Source organism: Trachurus trachurus (assembly GCF_905171665.1).
Source record: "Trachurus trachurus genome assembly, chromosome: 6".
Classification (NCBI taxonomy): Eukaryota; Metazoa; Chordata; class Actinopteri; order Carangiformes; family Carangidae; genus Trachurus; species Trachurus trachurus.
The window spans coordinates 15,443,471-15,460,484 of record NC_139897.1 but is presented as its reverse complement, the minus strand read 5'-3'; the positions used below and the strand labels follow the sequence as shown (position 1 = coordinate 15,460,484).

Genomic DNA, 17,014 nt, shown 5'->3' with positions numbered 1-17,014 from the left:
GGAGGAGGAGGAGTGGGAGGGGCCATCGTGCCTACGTCACTCTAACCCTCCCACCCAGCTTAAATTTACATTTTCTTTGGGTCCTGACTGACTGAGTGTGTGAGTGTGTGAGTGAGTGAACGCGGTTGAACAATTTCCTAAAAGCAGAGAGTCGCGCAGACACACCTCAACCCTGAGAAGTGAACAGGAGACGCTCCGATGCGGCCTGGACCACTTTGTCATTGTTAAAAATTGAAACAAGTTGACTTGGAGAAGTGACGTCGGGGTCGACTTTGAGGTAGGTGTATGTGTGTGTGTGTGTGTGTCTGGAGCTCGTGCTGAGGTTTTTTTTCTTTTCGTGGAGGTTGCTTCACGAGCGCACTAACAAAAGCGGCACGCTTTACCCTGACTGTCTGCTCCCCTGCCTTCAGTCTGCAGAGGCGGCGGGGTTCAGGGTCCACAAGCTGGAAAGTAACGAAGAAAAGAAAAGCTCGAGGAGGGAGAGAGAGAGAGAGAGAGAGAGAATGAGATAGCAAAACACAAACTACTTGCTTCATTGTCTCCTTTTGTTGTAGCGCATGACTGTAGCCGACGGGACAGTGACGAAAAAAACACGTTGTACAGCATGTACACACCACGTTTACTTAGGAGGCGTTTGCACTCATGTGTTTTCAATGGCACTTTACACTTTGTGCTACTTTGAGAAAAAGATATAGCATAGAAAAGCCCCAGTGCTTTATTCCTAGAGTGTGTTGTCTTAGGAGAAAAACGCTGGGAGTTGACGTGAATGTGTAATGTTCACATGATGATTACACTTGGCACAAAACACAGAATTACTCTTGTTTTGAAGGCATCACACAATGGCATATCTGGATTTACAACACGTAGCCTACAAGACCAGACTTGCTCTGATTTTTCTGATTTGTCACCATAGCCTTCAAGTAAACACATACCTTAAAATTAGGCCTGTTTTTGAGACAAACAGCCCAGGAATAGACCATATGTTGTGGCTGAGCTGTGTCTGAATTCATCATTTGTGAGTAAGTGAGTGTGTAATAGCTCAGGAATGACTAAAACCTGGAGTGTCACAGCACATGGCTTCAGTCAGAGCTAACACACTGGCCTGTGTGTGCTGTCATCAGAGCACACACACACACACAGACACACCAACTGTCACTGAAGAGGTGTGTGGTTTTTTTGTGATCTCGCAACAGGTCTCAAAAACTCAAGGCGTTTCTTTTTTCATAATCGCTTATACTTTCTGTCAAACTTTAACAAGATGTTAAACAAACATAATTGAACCTGCGGGCTCTATAGCCAGAATGTTAAGTTGGCCGAGTGTGTGTCTGTGTGTGTTTTTCTGGGTGGAGGCGAAATAGCAGCCTGGCAAATACAAGCGAGGAGCTGTAAGATTTGAAGTAGTTTAACTCGAGGTCATCAGATGTGTTATGGCGAGGGGTGAAGTGACAAAAGCAGGTGGTGTGAATGAGTATGTTATACAGTCTAGGTGCAGAGCTCTCAAGAGTGTGTGTGTGATTGTGTGTATGCAGGGAGGGGAAAGTTTCTTGCACATATGTTAGTCATTTGGAGGGGAGTTTGCTAAACGATTTACATCTGTTTTCTGATCTTTGAACCCCCTGCTTCCCTCCTCTCTCTCCTGTTCCTCTCGCTGTCTTCTGTTTCCCAGAAGGGCCGATGCTGTCATTGTGTGTGTTTGTGTGTGTGTGTGGTGGGTGTTACAACTGGAATGCTCTCTGCTCCATTATTATTGCACTCAAAGGAATTTAAATATGTGAATGAAATGTCTGAGTTTCCATGCTATAATGGCGCTCGTCCCATTAGTGGTTTTTTGTGCCTTTCGCAAACGTATCATTATAGAATCCGAGTCCATGTCAAGGACTCAACCTGACCTCAAGAGAGTCCAGGTATTTGGGTCAGGAATGGGTGTGAGTCCAGGAGGGGTATAACTGGCAACCCACATGTGTGTTGACAGTATTATCTCCCACAGTCCTGCTGGTCTGTCTGTCTGCGGGCACAAAATCTTCATTACTCAGCAGAATGCACTGATCCTCAAGAGCCGCACCGCACGAGACACAGTGTGTGTGCCTGTGTGTGTTTCATGATCAGGCTCTGTTCACTCATGGTGAAAGACTACCTTGTAGCAAATGTTTTCAAGTCTTTATCCTGTTGTGTAAATAAAGGGTGAGATTTCAGTGGTTCCCTGGACTGAAAGTTCAGCCATCATGGTTTTAGCAAACACGTCTCCACTCTGTCCACTTCCAGCCTGTAATTGCCTATGTTGTATATGTGTATAAAGAAAAAAAAAAGTTTTGAATTAAATAAGGAAGTGTATAATCAAGGAATATGTGGACAAAACCCAGATTTTTATGTCAAATATGAACCACCTTGTCTGAAACAGAGACCCCCTTTACACATGTTGAAATTGATAGACTTTATAAAGCTCTACTAGGACGCAACAAAGCGAGGCATTTTGCTATTGTAGTTATTTTAAGAGTAAATCCAATAGCTTATAGTTGCAAATCTACATTATCACTCAGTGTCAGTATGTGAAATTTACACCCATTTGTATGCTACTAAGTAAATACACTTTTATGATATTGTATGGCCATCCTAAGGGAAAAAGAGCATAAGAGTGCTTTCGTTTCTGTCCTATTCTAAATGTTAGGAACAGCTGCTTTGTCTTCATGATGTGTTTTGCCACTTTCTCTCAGGCGCTGTGCATTATTGCCCCTCTCCACGCAGGCTTGGATGAATTATTATGATGCAATGCAGACGTGAGTGATGCAATCATAAAAACCGACAATAGCATAAAGGGTTTGTTTACACTGTACTGTGGTTTCGTAACCATGGTTTTAGATAATGATGTCAGGATAAGGTATTGAGTTTCCTGATAGAGCTGCTGTGGAGGTGGATGGTGGGCTTGGCGTGAACGAGAGTCAGTCAGGCACAGGCTTGACTTTTGTTTGAACAGCCTCAGGACTTAATGTTGATTTACTCATAAAACAGAGATAAGATACACCAACGAGGAAAAACACACACACACACACACATGCACACACATGCACACCTAAGGAGACTCAGCTTCTACATGAAGAATCCCATTGATTTTGCTGCTGTTATGCTGGAGCTTCAATCACAATAAAGCACCATTACTGTGCTGACCACTTTGCGTAGTCTTGGAGAATGGCTCACACACACACATACAGACAGACACACACACACACACACACACACACACACACACACACACACACACACACACACACACACACACACACACACACACACACACACACACACACACACACACACACACAGATTCTAAATGCCTTCCTCCATGCAGCTTGTTAGGTTGAAGTATAGAGAGATTGGGAGTCTGAGCTGCATGAATTGGATTAAGATCTTTTGTGAGTCAGTATCAAGATATATGATGCTGACTTCTTACAAACACAAACAGGAACATGCACCCAGGGAAGAACAGAGCCACTTGTTTCTGTCACTTCCTGCAGTCAACAGGGCTTTCAAAATGTATACCCATACTGCCTTTGGAAAGTTTCATCACACAATGAAACCACATGATTGCCTACTACTGTCCCAACTAAAAATATACACGCACATAGCATATATTTTGTCTCATGTCGGGCATAAAGCACAGAATCAGAGAGAACAAAGACTCCTCATTTGGCCTGCATTGTGACACCTGGTCACCTCATTATCTCTATGTGTGTGTGTGTGTGTGTGTGTGCGTGTTCAGTTTACACCCCCAGAGTGTCTGTCTGGCTATAACTGTAGATTGTCTGGTTGCCTAAGGTAACAGTTGTTATTGGGGCTTTCTATACTAGCATGTAAACAAAGGAGAGCCTCCCAGATCCTCCCCGGTGTGCCCCCCAATCCAATGAGATGGGAGCTCCCAGCTGGGCTCAGCCAGTAGACGGAGAGGAGGGGGCGGGACCAGCGCTCCATAAGCCAGAAAACAGCAGTAAAGCACAAAGCTTTGCATCAGGAACTGGAACAGACAAGCAGAGCCATAACAAAGACTCTTCCTTTACGACTGAACGGCACTTGACAGTGCTGAGCTTGATGAAACGGCTGTGGCTTTTTTCTTTTTTACGATATGTTTTTTTTTTTTTTTGAAGAGACAGATATTGGGACTGTGTTTTTAAAAGAGGGTGATGTGCAGTATAGGGACACATGTTTACATCCCAGTGAGGAGGAGCCACATGGAGCGTGCATGTGCCTGCTCTATAATTTGTCCTCTTGCGGTATATCTGTGTGGCAAAGCAGTCTGCGCATGTGTTCGTCTGTCTCAGTCCACCTGTTCTCATCGGGGCTATACATTAACATTCAGGACCATTTGTCGCTGTCAGCTGTGAGAGAGTATAGACCGGCCCTTTGTTTTTGACTGACAGGTGTGACCCCAAACTGTAGCCCCTCACCGAATATCCAGGACATATGTTCAGAATCTAGTTTGAGTAAGCAGTTTGATTTTAACCTTTGGAGAAAAAAAAAGAAAGTGCACATAGGTTGAATCCAAATGTTTCTGTCACTCAAAAGATGTATGCATATATGTCTGTGGTTGTGTGGCTGTGTGTGTGTGCGTGTGTGTTTGTGTGCGCCCCTCACATGTGTATGCTGTAGTTTGCCCAAAGCAATAATCACTTTGCAGGTTCATCACATTCCCACAGCGTGACTCAAAGTGGTGTCTGTGCCTTTTCAATCCATCCCATTCATCCTGTAATCTGCCTCACCCCGGGGCTCACAACGTGTAGCAGCTGGACTGCACACAGGCAAATCAGTGCTGAACACAAAACTGTCAAACCAGGCATGTTTCGGTTCAATAGCAGAGACCACAGCTAGCTACACATGATCAGCTTGTGCTTATCTAAAGATTCACCATCGGAGTGAAAGGCAGCGGTTACTCTTTGTTTCAATGACAGCTGGTTCACCCGATCATATGAAGGCATGTCAAGTAACCGCTCCGGACACTTGATCTTATTCTAATCAACTCCTATAAGCTTGACATAGAAGCAGTCAGGCTCAGAATATGATCGGACAAGACCAAATTTAATCACAGTGTTTTTTTTAAGAGATGCACTGAAAGCAGTACAAACAAGATTTTAAGGAACTACAGCCACAGCAGATGGCTGTTTTTATGCCAATGTCACAGTGTGATTTGAATCAGATGCTAAAATCTAATAAGCATTGCACGTATAATTGTTTTTTCCCCTTTTTTAAAATTAAGAACAAGAACTTTAAACTGCAGAACATAGAAATGAGAAGCAAAGTTATAAAGGTTCCCGTATTTGGTCTGTTTTTTTGGCCTGTTATCAAGAACAAGAGAGTGACTGTAACTCAGATGTTTTCGTATGAACTATTCCTCCTGGCCAGCAGGCGCAGTATGAGTCAGGGTGTTTACTTTTTATTATTATGACAGTCTATAGAGCCGCCTTGTTCTCCATTAACGACATCAGACTTTTACACATCCACAGACACACACACACACACATTGCACACACACATTGCTTAGCTAAAGCCTAACAGCTTATGCCTCTTCACATGATGCACTATGTGTTACATTATCCTCACGTGTGGGTGTTGTGCGCATCTGTGCCTCTACGAACCCTTAAGCGCTAATTGTAAATTCCCATACCCTCACGTCTCCCGAGTGACATCATCGTACTGTGGGAGCAGGGCGGGTGCTTTTGAGAGGTCGGCGCATGATGAGGGCCCAGAATTCCCCAGCTCCTCTTCTCCTCCTCTGCTCCAGTCAGACCCCCACTCCAAGGCAGGAAATACAAAACAGATCTCAACCCCCAAACTCCCCAGCTCACTTTTGAGGAACCACATTCCCCTCACTCTTTGTCTTCCTCTGTTTCTCCGTCAAATCATGCCACGATTTAGTTTAGTTTGGTTTAGGCAAATGCTATGCTATCGATAGCAACAACATGAGCGGGGCTTTTTGCACTGTTGAAACATGTTGGTACTCCAGATCAGTTTGTGGCGTTCATGTTTTTGTCCACTTCTGTCTTTGACATGCATTGGCAGGTCAGTTTTTCCTCAGAGGAATGTGAGTCCCATTTGCAGTGCACATATGATTTTACTCACACAAGCGCCTACAGTACTAGACTGTAGATACGTGGGATGTTTTTGTTTGATTTGAATATAGTTTCTGGAGGAGCGAGTGACAGGAAGATATGTGATTCTATTGTCTGAATCTGTGCTGTGGAAGTATGTGCGCAAGTACGTCACTGTGCTTCCCACCGTGATTTATGTGTCGTCATGGGGGGAGGCTTGTGAATGAGCTCGTACGTAGACGGGGTCTGTCCGGGAAATGAGCTCATTCTCACTACACACACACATGTACACATGTACACACACACACCCAGGCCACCAACTCTGCTTCTTTCACTTTTCCTGTCACTCTCACTCTTTCTCTGTCTCTCTCTCTCACACACTCACACACCCCTCCCTCCTCCATCCCCCTCAGCTGTCAGTTAAAAGCCCATCTATCTGTGTGTTTTAATTAGGGCCTCCCCTATTTATGGCTGAATGGCCGCTTCATTAACAGAAAGGCAAGGAGACGCACACCCGGATCTGTCCGGTTTATCACACACAGCGAGGGAGGGGGTGTTAAGTGCATGTGTGTGTGAGAGAGAGAGAACGGGGTGTGGGGGTTGCTTTAGGGGTATTGATGACGCAATTTCCCCTGAGGGGTGGACCTCCCATCTGTGAACAGAATAGATGAGATCTGGCCAAAAAAAAAAAAAATAGAGGAGGAGAAAGTGAACGAGAAGAGCTATATGGGACAAGGAGAAGATATTGAAGCATGACAGCAGATGGAAAATTAAGTTTAAAGTAATATCACGTTTTTCATTAAATTATGGGCCTGATTTGGAGCCAGCTAATCAAGTCTTTTTCTTCACGTATACATGCATCTATAATTTCAATACGGGCAGTTTATATATAATTTAATTTAATTACTTTTGGTGTGACGGCTCTGCAAAACTAATCAGCTAGCTCACTTGGAATACAAAAGGGTAGTTTATTGGTCATTCTGGTCATTGAAGTTTATTATTCAAAAATAAGAGCCACCAATTTGTAATAAATAAATATATAGCCCAGTTCATTTTTTCATGTTAGATATTTGTCTATCAAACTGGATGCTAAAATGCTGATCAGTCAATTCTTCTCCAAACCTGACCCCCGTGCACCTTTTGTGTAGGATAATGTGGAAAACAAATCCTGGCTAGGGTCGGATGTTGGAATGGGTGTGGTCAGCAGCCATGTGTTCACAACCAACACACCACAGTTCACCGCCTCACCCCGCCCTGCGCAGAGGTCTGGAGGATGGCCTGCTCTGCTCGTACATGCATCCTGGAAGAGGACAGGGAAAGGAGGGGGGTGAGATGGTGAGGCAGGCCACCAGATGCTCTCCTCATCGTCTTTTTCTCCGGCTCTGGAGGCTGCAGCAGGAAGAGGGCCACTCATGACTCATGACAGGCTAAACCATGTCATTATTCAGCATTTAGTCCTTTTTTTCCCCCCCTCAGTCTCCCCATCGTAGCACGTGGATAACATGAGGTTGTGCACCTCTGTCATTAGTCCATCTTGTCCATGCCAGTAAAAATCCACTTTTTTCTCTCTCTCCTTTACTATTCATAGTATTGTTCATCTGCTTCCTAGCACAGAAACAAAACATAAGTACTGATAATGGCCAATTTATGTGCTCCTCCCCATCATTACGCTTTCTGCCCATCTGTGCCCCTCTCTGTTGAGCCACACCAGGAAGAGTGCTTTTCATGCATAGATGTTTTTTTAATAGATGGGCATTATGAACCCACGATACACCCCCAATGATTAGGCTACCATTATAACCCTTTAGGTGTATATGCTATGCTACTGTTGCCTGTTTAGACATCACATAGACATAGAGCAACATTAGCATTCTGTCGAAGTCATGTTTCTGGCCACCTGGCAGAGTTAGGCCGACTATTCATTCTCTTTTTAGCTGTTCTTGTTCCTCAAAACGCCACTTGTTCTTAGCATCTTGCTAAGTATGCCTGTAGTGGACAGGTTTATCAGAGTTTTTTTGTTTTTTTCTTGCTTAAAACAAATGCACGCTGCTGAAAACGTCTCTTTGGGAGCAGTGTGACTAAACAAAAATAGTAAAGCTGCAGGCTGAGAAACAAAAAATGGTCAGCTGAAAGAAGCCGTGAAGCTCAGTCAGCCTGAGGTGAACTGCGAGTAGATGCTGTGTGGCTTCACCACTACAAACAACACCTACCTACATATACACATACATAGATACATACAGTCATTTGATCAGTAATGGTTTTGAAAATAGCATTGATCATAGCTTCTTTTAAGTTATTTTTTCTTATAAGTTTATTTCAGCTGTTAGACGTGTTCACCCATACAAAGCCATCAGCTACGTGGTGCCGCTCCTGAGTGCTGTGTCACTAAATTAAGTGTGGGTGATGGACGGTCTCCATGGTGACCAAGAGAAATGATAGTCAAGGGGGGTTGAGAAATGAGTCTGTATTATGAATGCAAGGCTGTGTGCATGTTAGCTCATAGCTCTGGCCACGGTGACGCAATCACTTGGCACAGTGCGGGTGCTCTACCCTTCCAAGATAAGTCATTGTATCAGCTCAAATGCAACCTGCCACCGCAGGGTACACTTTCACACAAGCACAAGCACTGCTGCAAACACATTCACCAAATTACTTGCTCTTTTAAAATAAACTGCCACATGCACATTTTCGTTTCCCTTTTATACAATGACAAATTAGTGTAAGCATATGACAGTGATTTGTCATTGAAAATATGTATGAATGGTTTCAGCCTCTCTTGTCACTCCCTTTTTCCTCATGTGATTGATTAGATATTTCCTGTAACTGACATGGTGATGTGACACTTCACAGTGTGTGAGATCATACACAGGTCATGAGGATGACTGAGGAGTGAAGTAAACAGAGGAAAGCAGTGTTCAGCCAACTCCCCTTTCATCTTTGCCTAAACGCTTTATTTTGACCCAGTTTCCCTCTGTTCTTTTTCCATTGTTTTCACCAACTTTCTGCCCATTTCGGCCGTGGACATTTTGAACTCTCTAAATGCTGCGCCCTTACTCGTGGAAACCTCGGAGAATCAGGTCTTTCGAGTCTCATTATCTGTGTGTGTGCGCAGCGTATGCGGAGGAGGGGGTCTGCTCTGCTGTCTCTGTTGTGACTGTGAGGGTGTGTTTCCCAAAACCAATAAACTGTTTTAATTGGATTCCTGGAACAGCACATGTAACGACATGCTGGTATCCATGCGCGGAGCTGTGCTTATGTGATGCATGATTTGGCATAGAAAATAGATGTGCAAATATTAACGCATGCCATTATGTGTTGAAAATGACTGATTGTTGCAGTATTGCATAGACTGGACACCCACAAACAATAAGACTTCTGTACAGGGAGAGATCCTGAGACACAGCTATGCAGCACTGCATGCTGATTTTTATCTGAACTGATCGGCATGATATGTAAACTTGGATTATGTGTTGCTACTTAGTAGTTTTGGGCTTCAACTGAGTGAAACATACTATCTATATAGAGCTTCTAAGTGGAACCAGAAAGAACATGAAATAAAACATGTAAAACTACCAGTGATGAGGCCAACTTTTAACAGGTCTCCAATTTGAGCTCGCAGGGCCGTTTTGAACTCCCTATGTCACTTCCCCTCTCCCTCGGGGCACAGAGGAAGTCGGAGCAGATGTGTTAAAACTAACGGACACTTTGACAACACTGCCAGTCTGTGAGTGGCTCTGCCCCCCTGCTTCCCGTATTAACAGAAGCCGCCTTTGATGTACACAGCACATGTGTGCAGCCTTTGATTACAGCCACAAACTGTTCTGCCCACCTTTAGCACAAACACTGTCACCATGTTCTGCTGTACCACCACATGTCCTATTACTGGTGTTCCCAACAGCAGTGGAGCTGGTGATGTAGTCACATGTGAAAATAAGTTCAGTTGAAAAACCTGACCCCGAACTTCTCTCCGAAAGCTGATTATTATTGCAGAGAGGGAAATATGTATACACACACATAGATTTTAAGAATTGTTTTTTAAAAGGTTCCGAATCTGAAATTAGAAGGGATTACTCACCACTATAACAGCATCACAGTCAACAGGAGAAAGCAGTATTTTCATTTCATTTCATTTCATTTCATGATATTCATCAAGAGTGTTTATTTCGTGACATTTCTCTGTCTTTGTTCTGCAGCATGCAGCCACAAACCTTGTTTATCTTCGGCTTCTTTGTTATGTAACTGACATGGTTTTGTTTCTGGGATGCAAGAATGTCGACCTCTAGTGTTTTCTTCAAGTCACTGCACCAGCCGCCTCCTCCAAGTTTGTTTTGATTTTGAGGACTCCCCCTCCCTCACCATTGTGTTCAGCACGTGTAGCGTAATGATTCTTTGGAAATACAGACTGAATGCCCGGATCAAGCTCCAAAATGGCACGCTGTTATCAGAGAGACTGATAACCAGGCGGCATGATATCAAAGGCATTTAATATATGGTTATTTCTAAATCTGTTATTACTCAGACTGTGGAAGTAGAAATGCAAGAGAATCTAAAAGTGAAGCAAACATACTAATTTTGTATTCTGCTATTATGGACATTTTTTATCTGATCTCTTAAAATAGGCTTTTGACTATGTAGGTCTGTTTTCCAACAAGATAAAAATACCATAGTTCCACAAAATCAATACTGAGAATATTTATTTATCAGTGATAAATTAAGCAGCAGAAGCAGCAAATTTATTTATGAACTCTTCTTCGTCCGGAGACGTGCTTTTTGAAAACGAGTGGGAGAGAGCAGGTGAGGGAGGGAGCAGAGAGAGTGTATGTGTTAGAGAGAGAGAGAGAGAGAGAAAGAGAGAGTGAGAGAGGGGGGGGGGGGCATAGCTATAAAACAGACTTTGAACTCCAACCAGCTCAGTAGCAGACGGCTGTGCAGAACAAAGCACCTCTCCTACGTGAAGCTCTGCAACACACTGATAAACAGGACAGCGGCGGGTTTCAAAAGCTTTTTCTGGAAACTAAATTCCTAATCAAAATAGCAGCGATGGCGACAATGTTCAGATACCCCGTCTTCCCTCATCTGCAGGGTGAGTTAAGATTGATTGTTTTGCATTTTTAACGGTTCTTAAAAGTGGACCACTGAGCTGTTTTAGTCTCAGTACAAACATATGTAAATGTAGGTGTTAAATATGTTTTATAATATACATTACTATTGAAAATGATCAGAAACATACTACTATTATTATATACAAAATTATTCTGTTCTCATTATTTCGGCTAGATAATCAGATAAATCTCTTATAGAACATTTGAGCCACTGTGCCAAGTAGCATTTTCACTGAGCAAAGCAGTCTAGTAAAAAGTAGATTTTAGCTATCAGAAAAGTTATTTACTTTGGTGTTGCTGCAAACAGTCTGTCTTAAACCCTAGTTTCTAATGAAAATAAATCACAGTTTATTTCTCTATTTGATACTGGTTCAGTTGATGACGGTGCTTTCTCACAAATGCATTTGACTATATTTCTGGAAATGTCAAAATACTGCATATACAGCTGCTTTCAGAATAGGCTACCTGCTTTTCATTAACTGGGAAAAATGAGCCAAGGATTTGTGCCTGCATCCGGAGGTCATGAGTAGAAGTTGCTTAATTCTCTGGATTATGAACAACAATAGATGGAGCCTTTGGGGGTTAGTTTTGTATCAGCAGAATCTGACATATTTACATAACTGTATGTTTGAAAAACAAGTGTGGTTCTGTGCCGTCCTGATTCATGGTTTCGTTATTTCGCGTATGGTTTTTATATCATCTGACAGGAGGATGAAATGTTCCTGTTCACTCAGTGAGGAACAATTATGTAATTCCTGTGCCGAGTGTCTATCACTATAGAGACCAAGCAGAAACTCAGAGCTTATGCCAGAGTATCCGGCAGGTGCTCAAGTCAGTGTTTGAAAGGAGATCAATGTCAGAGAAAAATGTTTGGCTTTGTAACAGTGACAGTGAGATTCCTGTCTCCACATATAATGCTGCATTGGAAACCCATTTTTACTGGTGTTTGTGAATGTTCACTGTTGTTGTTGTTGTTGTTGTTGTTGTTGTTGTTGTTGTTGTTGTTGTTGTTGTTTATGAAAATTAAGGTGTTTTTCTTTTTGTTTCTGTCATCAGATCCAGGGAGGAGTGTCATGGCGGAGCCAGACTATCTAGAGGGCGACTGTGATGAGCTCATCAAACCCAAGAAGCTGATCAACCCAGTCAAGAACTCCCGGAACCATCAGGACCTGCACCGAGAGCTGCTCATGAATCAGAAGAGGTCAGGAGACAGGATGAAAAAGCTACTATTTCAGTCTCTATCTCTTGTTATCTTAACTTTGTCTCTATCTCTTCCCTGATGTGAACACACCTGGTAATTCACATCCCACGTTTAAGGAAGAGATTCTGATTTATAATTGGTCACCGACAGTTTATCAAGGTTTATAGCACAAAAACAAAAACCAGAGCTGTTTTGAACAAAGCTGGCTGACTTTCAAGTCTGTAATTGGGCCAATAATAAAGCACTTTCTTCCACGTGCAGCAAATGATTGGGCAGACAGTGATAATGTCTGTTACTCCTTGTTTGTTTATGGCAGCGGTATCAAGTATGCCCATATCTTAAACAGGTTCAACAGGGGAAAACCCTCCGGATCCAGGGTAATTCAGTTTAACCTCTCCTCATGGGAGATGAGTTAATACAGTAACCCTGCTCATTTGTTGTAATTAGTTTGAAAGTATCCATGCAGACCCTGCTGCGCGGGCTTCTGCAGCGTGTCATTTCAGTTCACTGGTTCCTCCAACCTCCCTCAGCAGTATTATGTAAAACTTAGGATATAAAACTTTCATAGAAGCTATTATATAAAACCTCAAGTGCATTAGTGTGTCAACCATTGGTTATGTAAAGGTCATACTGTGCAGGATGAACCTGGACTGGTCGCTTATATTAATACTAGATCATACCACAGAGAAGCCTCGTTTAGTTAGTACGTGCGCTTGTGTAGATGCACGTGCACACTGACGCCTATCATCCCATTATTGACACTAAATGTTTGTGTTTTGTCTCATCACAAGTGCCGGCAGCTTTGTGATGGTGCTATGAATAGCTACGTAAACACACATGCTGGTGACAGCTGTTACATCACAGCAGCAGCGATGCTCTGCCTTAAATGTGTCACAGCCTTTGTAGTGATGCTGGAAGGGCAATGATGGGTGATAGGAAACAGGTCAGCATGTGCATGGAAAATTAATAACAGTATTAAAAAAAACATTTTTTTCCCCTTTCTATTGTTCTAGAATATCATTACTCGTGGTCTAGACAGACAATGTCTGGTTGAAGTCTGAAATTAATATAGCAGGCTCTTAAAGGTATAAACCTGTTTTGATTGGGCCGTCTACTCTATTGCACACTGAAAGTATGAAAAGCTTGCCTGCATGGTGGATTAGTCACAGCGATGAGAGAGGGGAGGGGCGGGTGGGTGGATGCATGGATGGATGGATGGCTCGCTGTATGAAGAAGAGAGGGAGAAAAAATGTGTTACGTAATCCAGATTATAAAACAGTGGCTATCTAAGGGCCTTTTACCGTCGTTGCTACCTTAGCTGTAGTGACCCCTTCCTACGCACACAAACACACAGGCACACACGCACGCACACATAAAAGAATTTCAGAAATTCAGCTACTAAGACTGGGGAAGCATTTGAGCAGATGGAGGTATTGATGTGTGGGATTTGAGCACACATTCCTCACTGTCTGCTAGAGGGCGTGCACTCGTAGGAGGGGTCGTGGGTAGGAAGGTCAGTAGTTATGTAAACGTTGCCCATGGTAAAAAGGAGGGTAGACATAACATCTTTATAGCCTTGTGTTATTGCTTTCAGTGACCTTGACCCTCCTCCTTCTCTTCACCAATTAGCCCACCCCGATCCCACCCCATCACATCTTTTACTCGCAAAAGTGCTTTCACGAGACCCTGACTCTCAGGAAAACCAGGGTGTTTAAATGCAGCAGTGACTTTAGCTAACATAGTGCCTTGTTGTAAATCAACTCCCACTCCTTCTCGGAACATTGTGGACTTAGTTATGTAATCTTCGGGATTTAATAATGCATTTAATTAAGGCACTGTTGTTGCTAAACTGCAGTCAGGTATGCATGCAGTGTTTTCTTTTGAAGATCTGACACAGCTTTTGCAGAGTCGTGGCTAAAAGGAAAATCTATAACCACAGGGAGAGTTAAGTAATCTGGATAATATGGTTTTCAAATTGAATTAATAAAGAGGATAGAGACTGATCAAGGATAACCTCTGTCCTTCTTCTGCGGCTTCTGTTTTTTTTTCCTTGTGTGGCACTTTGTTGTGCCTCCTAATCCTTTCCAGGCTTCACTGTTTATTGGTTTATCGCTTTTTCTTGCTGACTCCAACTCATCTTTGTTCCCCTATGTCTAAAGCACTTCTGCTCCCAAGTCTCATCCTCAGCCCCCACCCATCTCTCTTGTAATTTGGAGAAGTTTGGAGCATTACATAACGTTTGGTATTTTTTGCTCTTCCTCACAAGAATGCCTCACACTTTACTAAGACGTCCCTGTCCTCCTTTTAAATTTTGCTACACAAACCTAGGCAGTTGCGTAACAATCCCACTGGCTCCCAATGACTTAATCACCCCCAAGACAGCTTTATGTAAGTGTTTGTAAATTGTTTGTGAACTTTTGGGTTTGATGTTTTAGGGTTGTTTTTCAATTCTTAGAGAAGGGAAAGAAAAGAAACACAGGGCTGTGGTTTCTGATCATTTTTCCGAAGTCAGTTCCAGTGTTGGCAACAATCATGTACGCAGATTGTTAAATGTGGAACAATCTGTGTCTGGCCCTAAATCAAAACTTTCCTGAAACACGATTGAAATGTTTAATCCAGAACATCTAATACAGAACTGCATGTCAAATTTGAATGAGGTCATGGTCATCATCTGTTAGGCATGAATTTAAATGCCAGTCTCCCTCTGAGCGGGGAGTCTGTGTGGTGTCATTAGCAGGTTGTTCACCAGGCTTTTATTTTAGTAACATGCTCTCTTTCACTGATTGTTTCTGCACAGGGGTCTGGCTCCTCAAAACAAACCAGAGCTCCAGAAGGTTCTGGAGAAAAGAAAGAGGGAGCAAGTTCTTAAGGCGCAGAAAGAGGAGCAGGAGGCCCACAAGAAGAGGAGCGACCTGGAGATAGAGCTCATGAAAAGGCAACAGAAACTAGAGCAGGTAAATGATTGAAGGATGAACTGTCTGTCACTTAAGCACGCTGCAAGAATGCACGTTGCTACTGTCCCTAAATGCATCTAGTACATGTCGATAGCAACAGGTCACTGCCTCTTTGATTTGAATTTGCCAATTTCTGTGTTCCTGCAGCTGGAGCTGGAGCAGCAGAAAGACGAGGAGGAGCAGGAGAACACTCCCGAGTTTGTAAAGATGAAAAGCAACCTGCGCAGGACCAAGCAGGAGACCGATGGCGAGGAACGAACCACCTAAAAACCAGCAGGGGTGTCTGGCTGATTGCGCGTGTGTGTGAGCACAAGAGACGTCAGGAGGAGTGTGTGTACAAAAGAGAGCGAGTGTTGTCTGTGGTGCACGGTGGCGACCTGACCGTGGTCTGAGACAAACTTTCCTTGGCTTTCCCAACCTGGCTGTTCCTTCCTACGGTGAGGAGAGAGACTTTACAGACTAAAGACCCCCCCTCTGTCTGCCTGCCACGGACCACCAGTACTCACCTCTGCTCTTCACACCCACCCGGCAGCACACAGCACCCCCATCCTGCAGGAGGGACCTAACACAGACATGTTACATGTTAACACGCCTTTTTACAAGGCTGAGCAAGCTTCAGATGACTTTTGATGGAGAAACGAAACAACCAAAACAACCAAACACACAGGAGTTTTCATCCCCTTTGTTTCACTCCTCTCTCCACAGCAAGCTGTCGTTTCTCTGTACTGTTATGGATGTTGTTATCGTTGTTGTTGTGTTGTTCTTTTTTCTTTTTTTTTTCTTTTTCTCCTCATCTTCAGAATCAAATAAGGAAAAGTGGACACTGGATGGACTCTTGAAGCTGTGTAATGTAAAAGCCAAACAAATGTGCTTTTGTTATTTATGTTTGTAGCTTTTAGCCCGGATATAGGGGAGGACACTTTTAGTCGTTCTGTATTTTTGTTGTTTTACAGTATAGTTTATGAGGCCAGAACAGGACAAAGGGAGTGTACGATGTGTGAAACACTCAAGTTTGCTTTGTTTTGTTTTTTTTTCATTTTATTTCAAACATGCCATTTCCTCAGCTAATGCAATTTTGAGCAATAGTAGAACTCCCAGGCATGAGAGTGACATTTTCTTTATATATTCTGTTGTTTTGTATGAATAAAAGTGTTACTTAATAAATAATTTAAGTTTTTGTTTTAGGTTGGTCAATGAGAAAAACCAGTCTGATCAGTCCTTGTGTGCTTAGGTAAAAAAAAATTAAAAGTGTACACTTGGAGGCCTCCTGTCATCATGGGATATCTGCATGGCTCCTGAGACAGATCTGATGAGAATCCTGGATTAACCTGGAAGATCCTGGAAAAACAGTGGAGCTACAGATCAGCAGACGGGCCATTGAAATCAGTAAATCTGAACCAAAGTGGGTGTTAAAGTGAACTTTTTTTACTAGCATGTGTAGCCAGCAACAGACAAATTCCAAAAATGGTTACACAATGTGAGAAACTGTGATTGCTATTAAAGTGCACATTAATCACACAAAATAATATTATAGGTCTAAACTTTTGATTTGTGGGTCTCTAAGAGGCGATAGCTGTTATTATCATGGGATGAAGCAATTTAAAACAACATAACCCTGTGTTTCTTGCCAGAATCTCCTTTTAAATAAACATAATTTTAACACGTTCCATTTCTTTTTCTTTA

General features: G+C 42.9%; 1 protein-coding gene across 2 annotated transcripts; it reads left to right on the top strand.

Annotated features, from left to right (window-relative positions):
• The first annotated feature begins 81 nt into the window (after positions 1-81).
• Positions 82-16,995, top strand: fam107b (family with sequence similarity 107 member B). 2 transcript variants are annotated; one of them, XM_083973172.1, is made up of 4 exons: positions 82-277; positions 12,233-12,377; positions 15,175-15,331; positions 15,479-16,995. In XM_083973172.1, exons 2-4 carry the CDS (start codon positions 12,250-12,252, stop codon positions 15,596-15,598), a joined length of 405 nt encoding a protein of 134 aa, XP_083829298.1. In that variant the 5' UTR covers positions 82-277; positions 12,233-12,249; the 3' UTR covers positions 15,599-16,995. The 2 variants fall into 2 exon arrangements, with proteins under 2 accessions (XP_083829298.1, XP_083829297.1); XM_083973171.1 differs by lacking the exon at positions 82-277 and adding an exon at positions 11,002-11,157.
• The last annotated feature ends 19 nt before the right edge of the window (positions 16,996-17,014 follow it).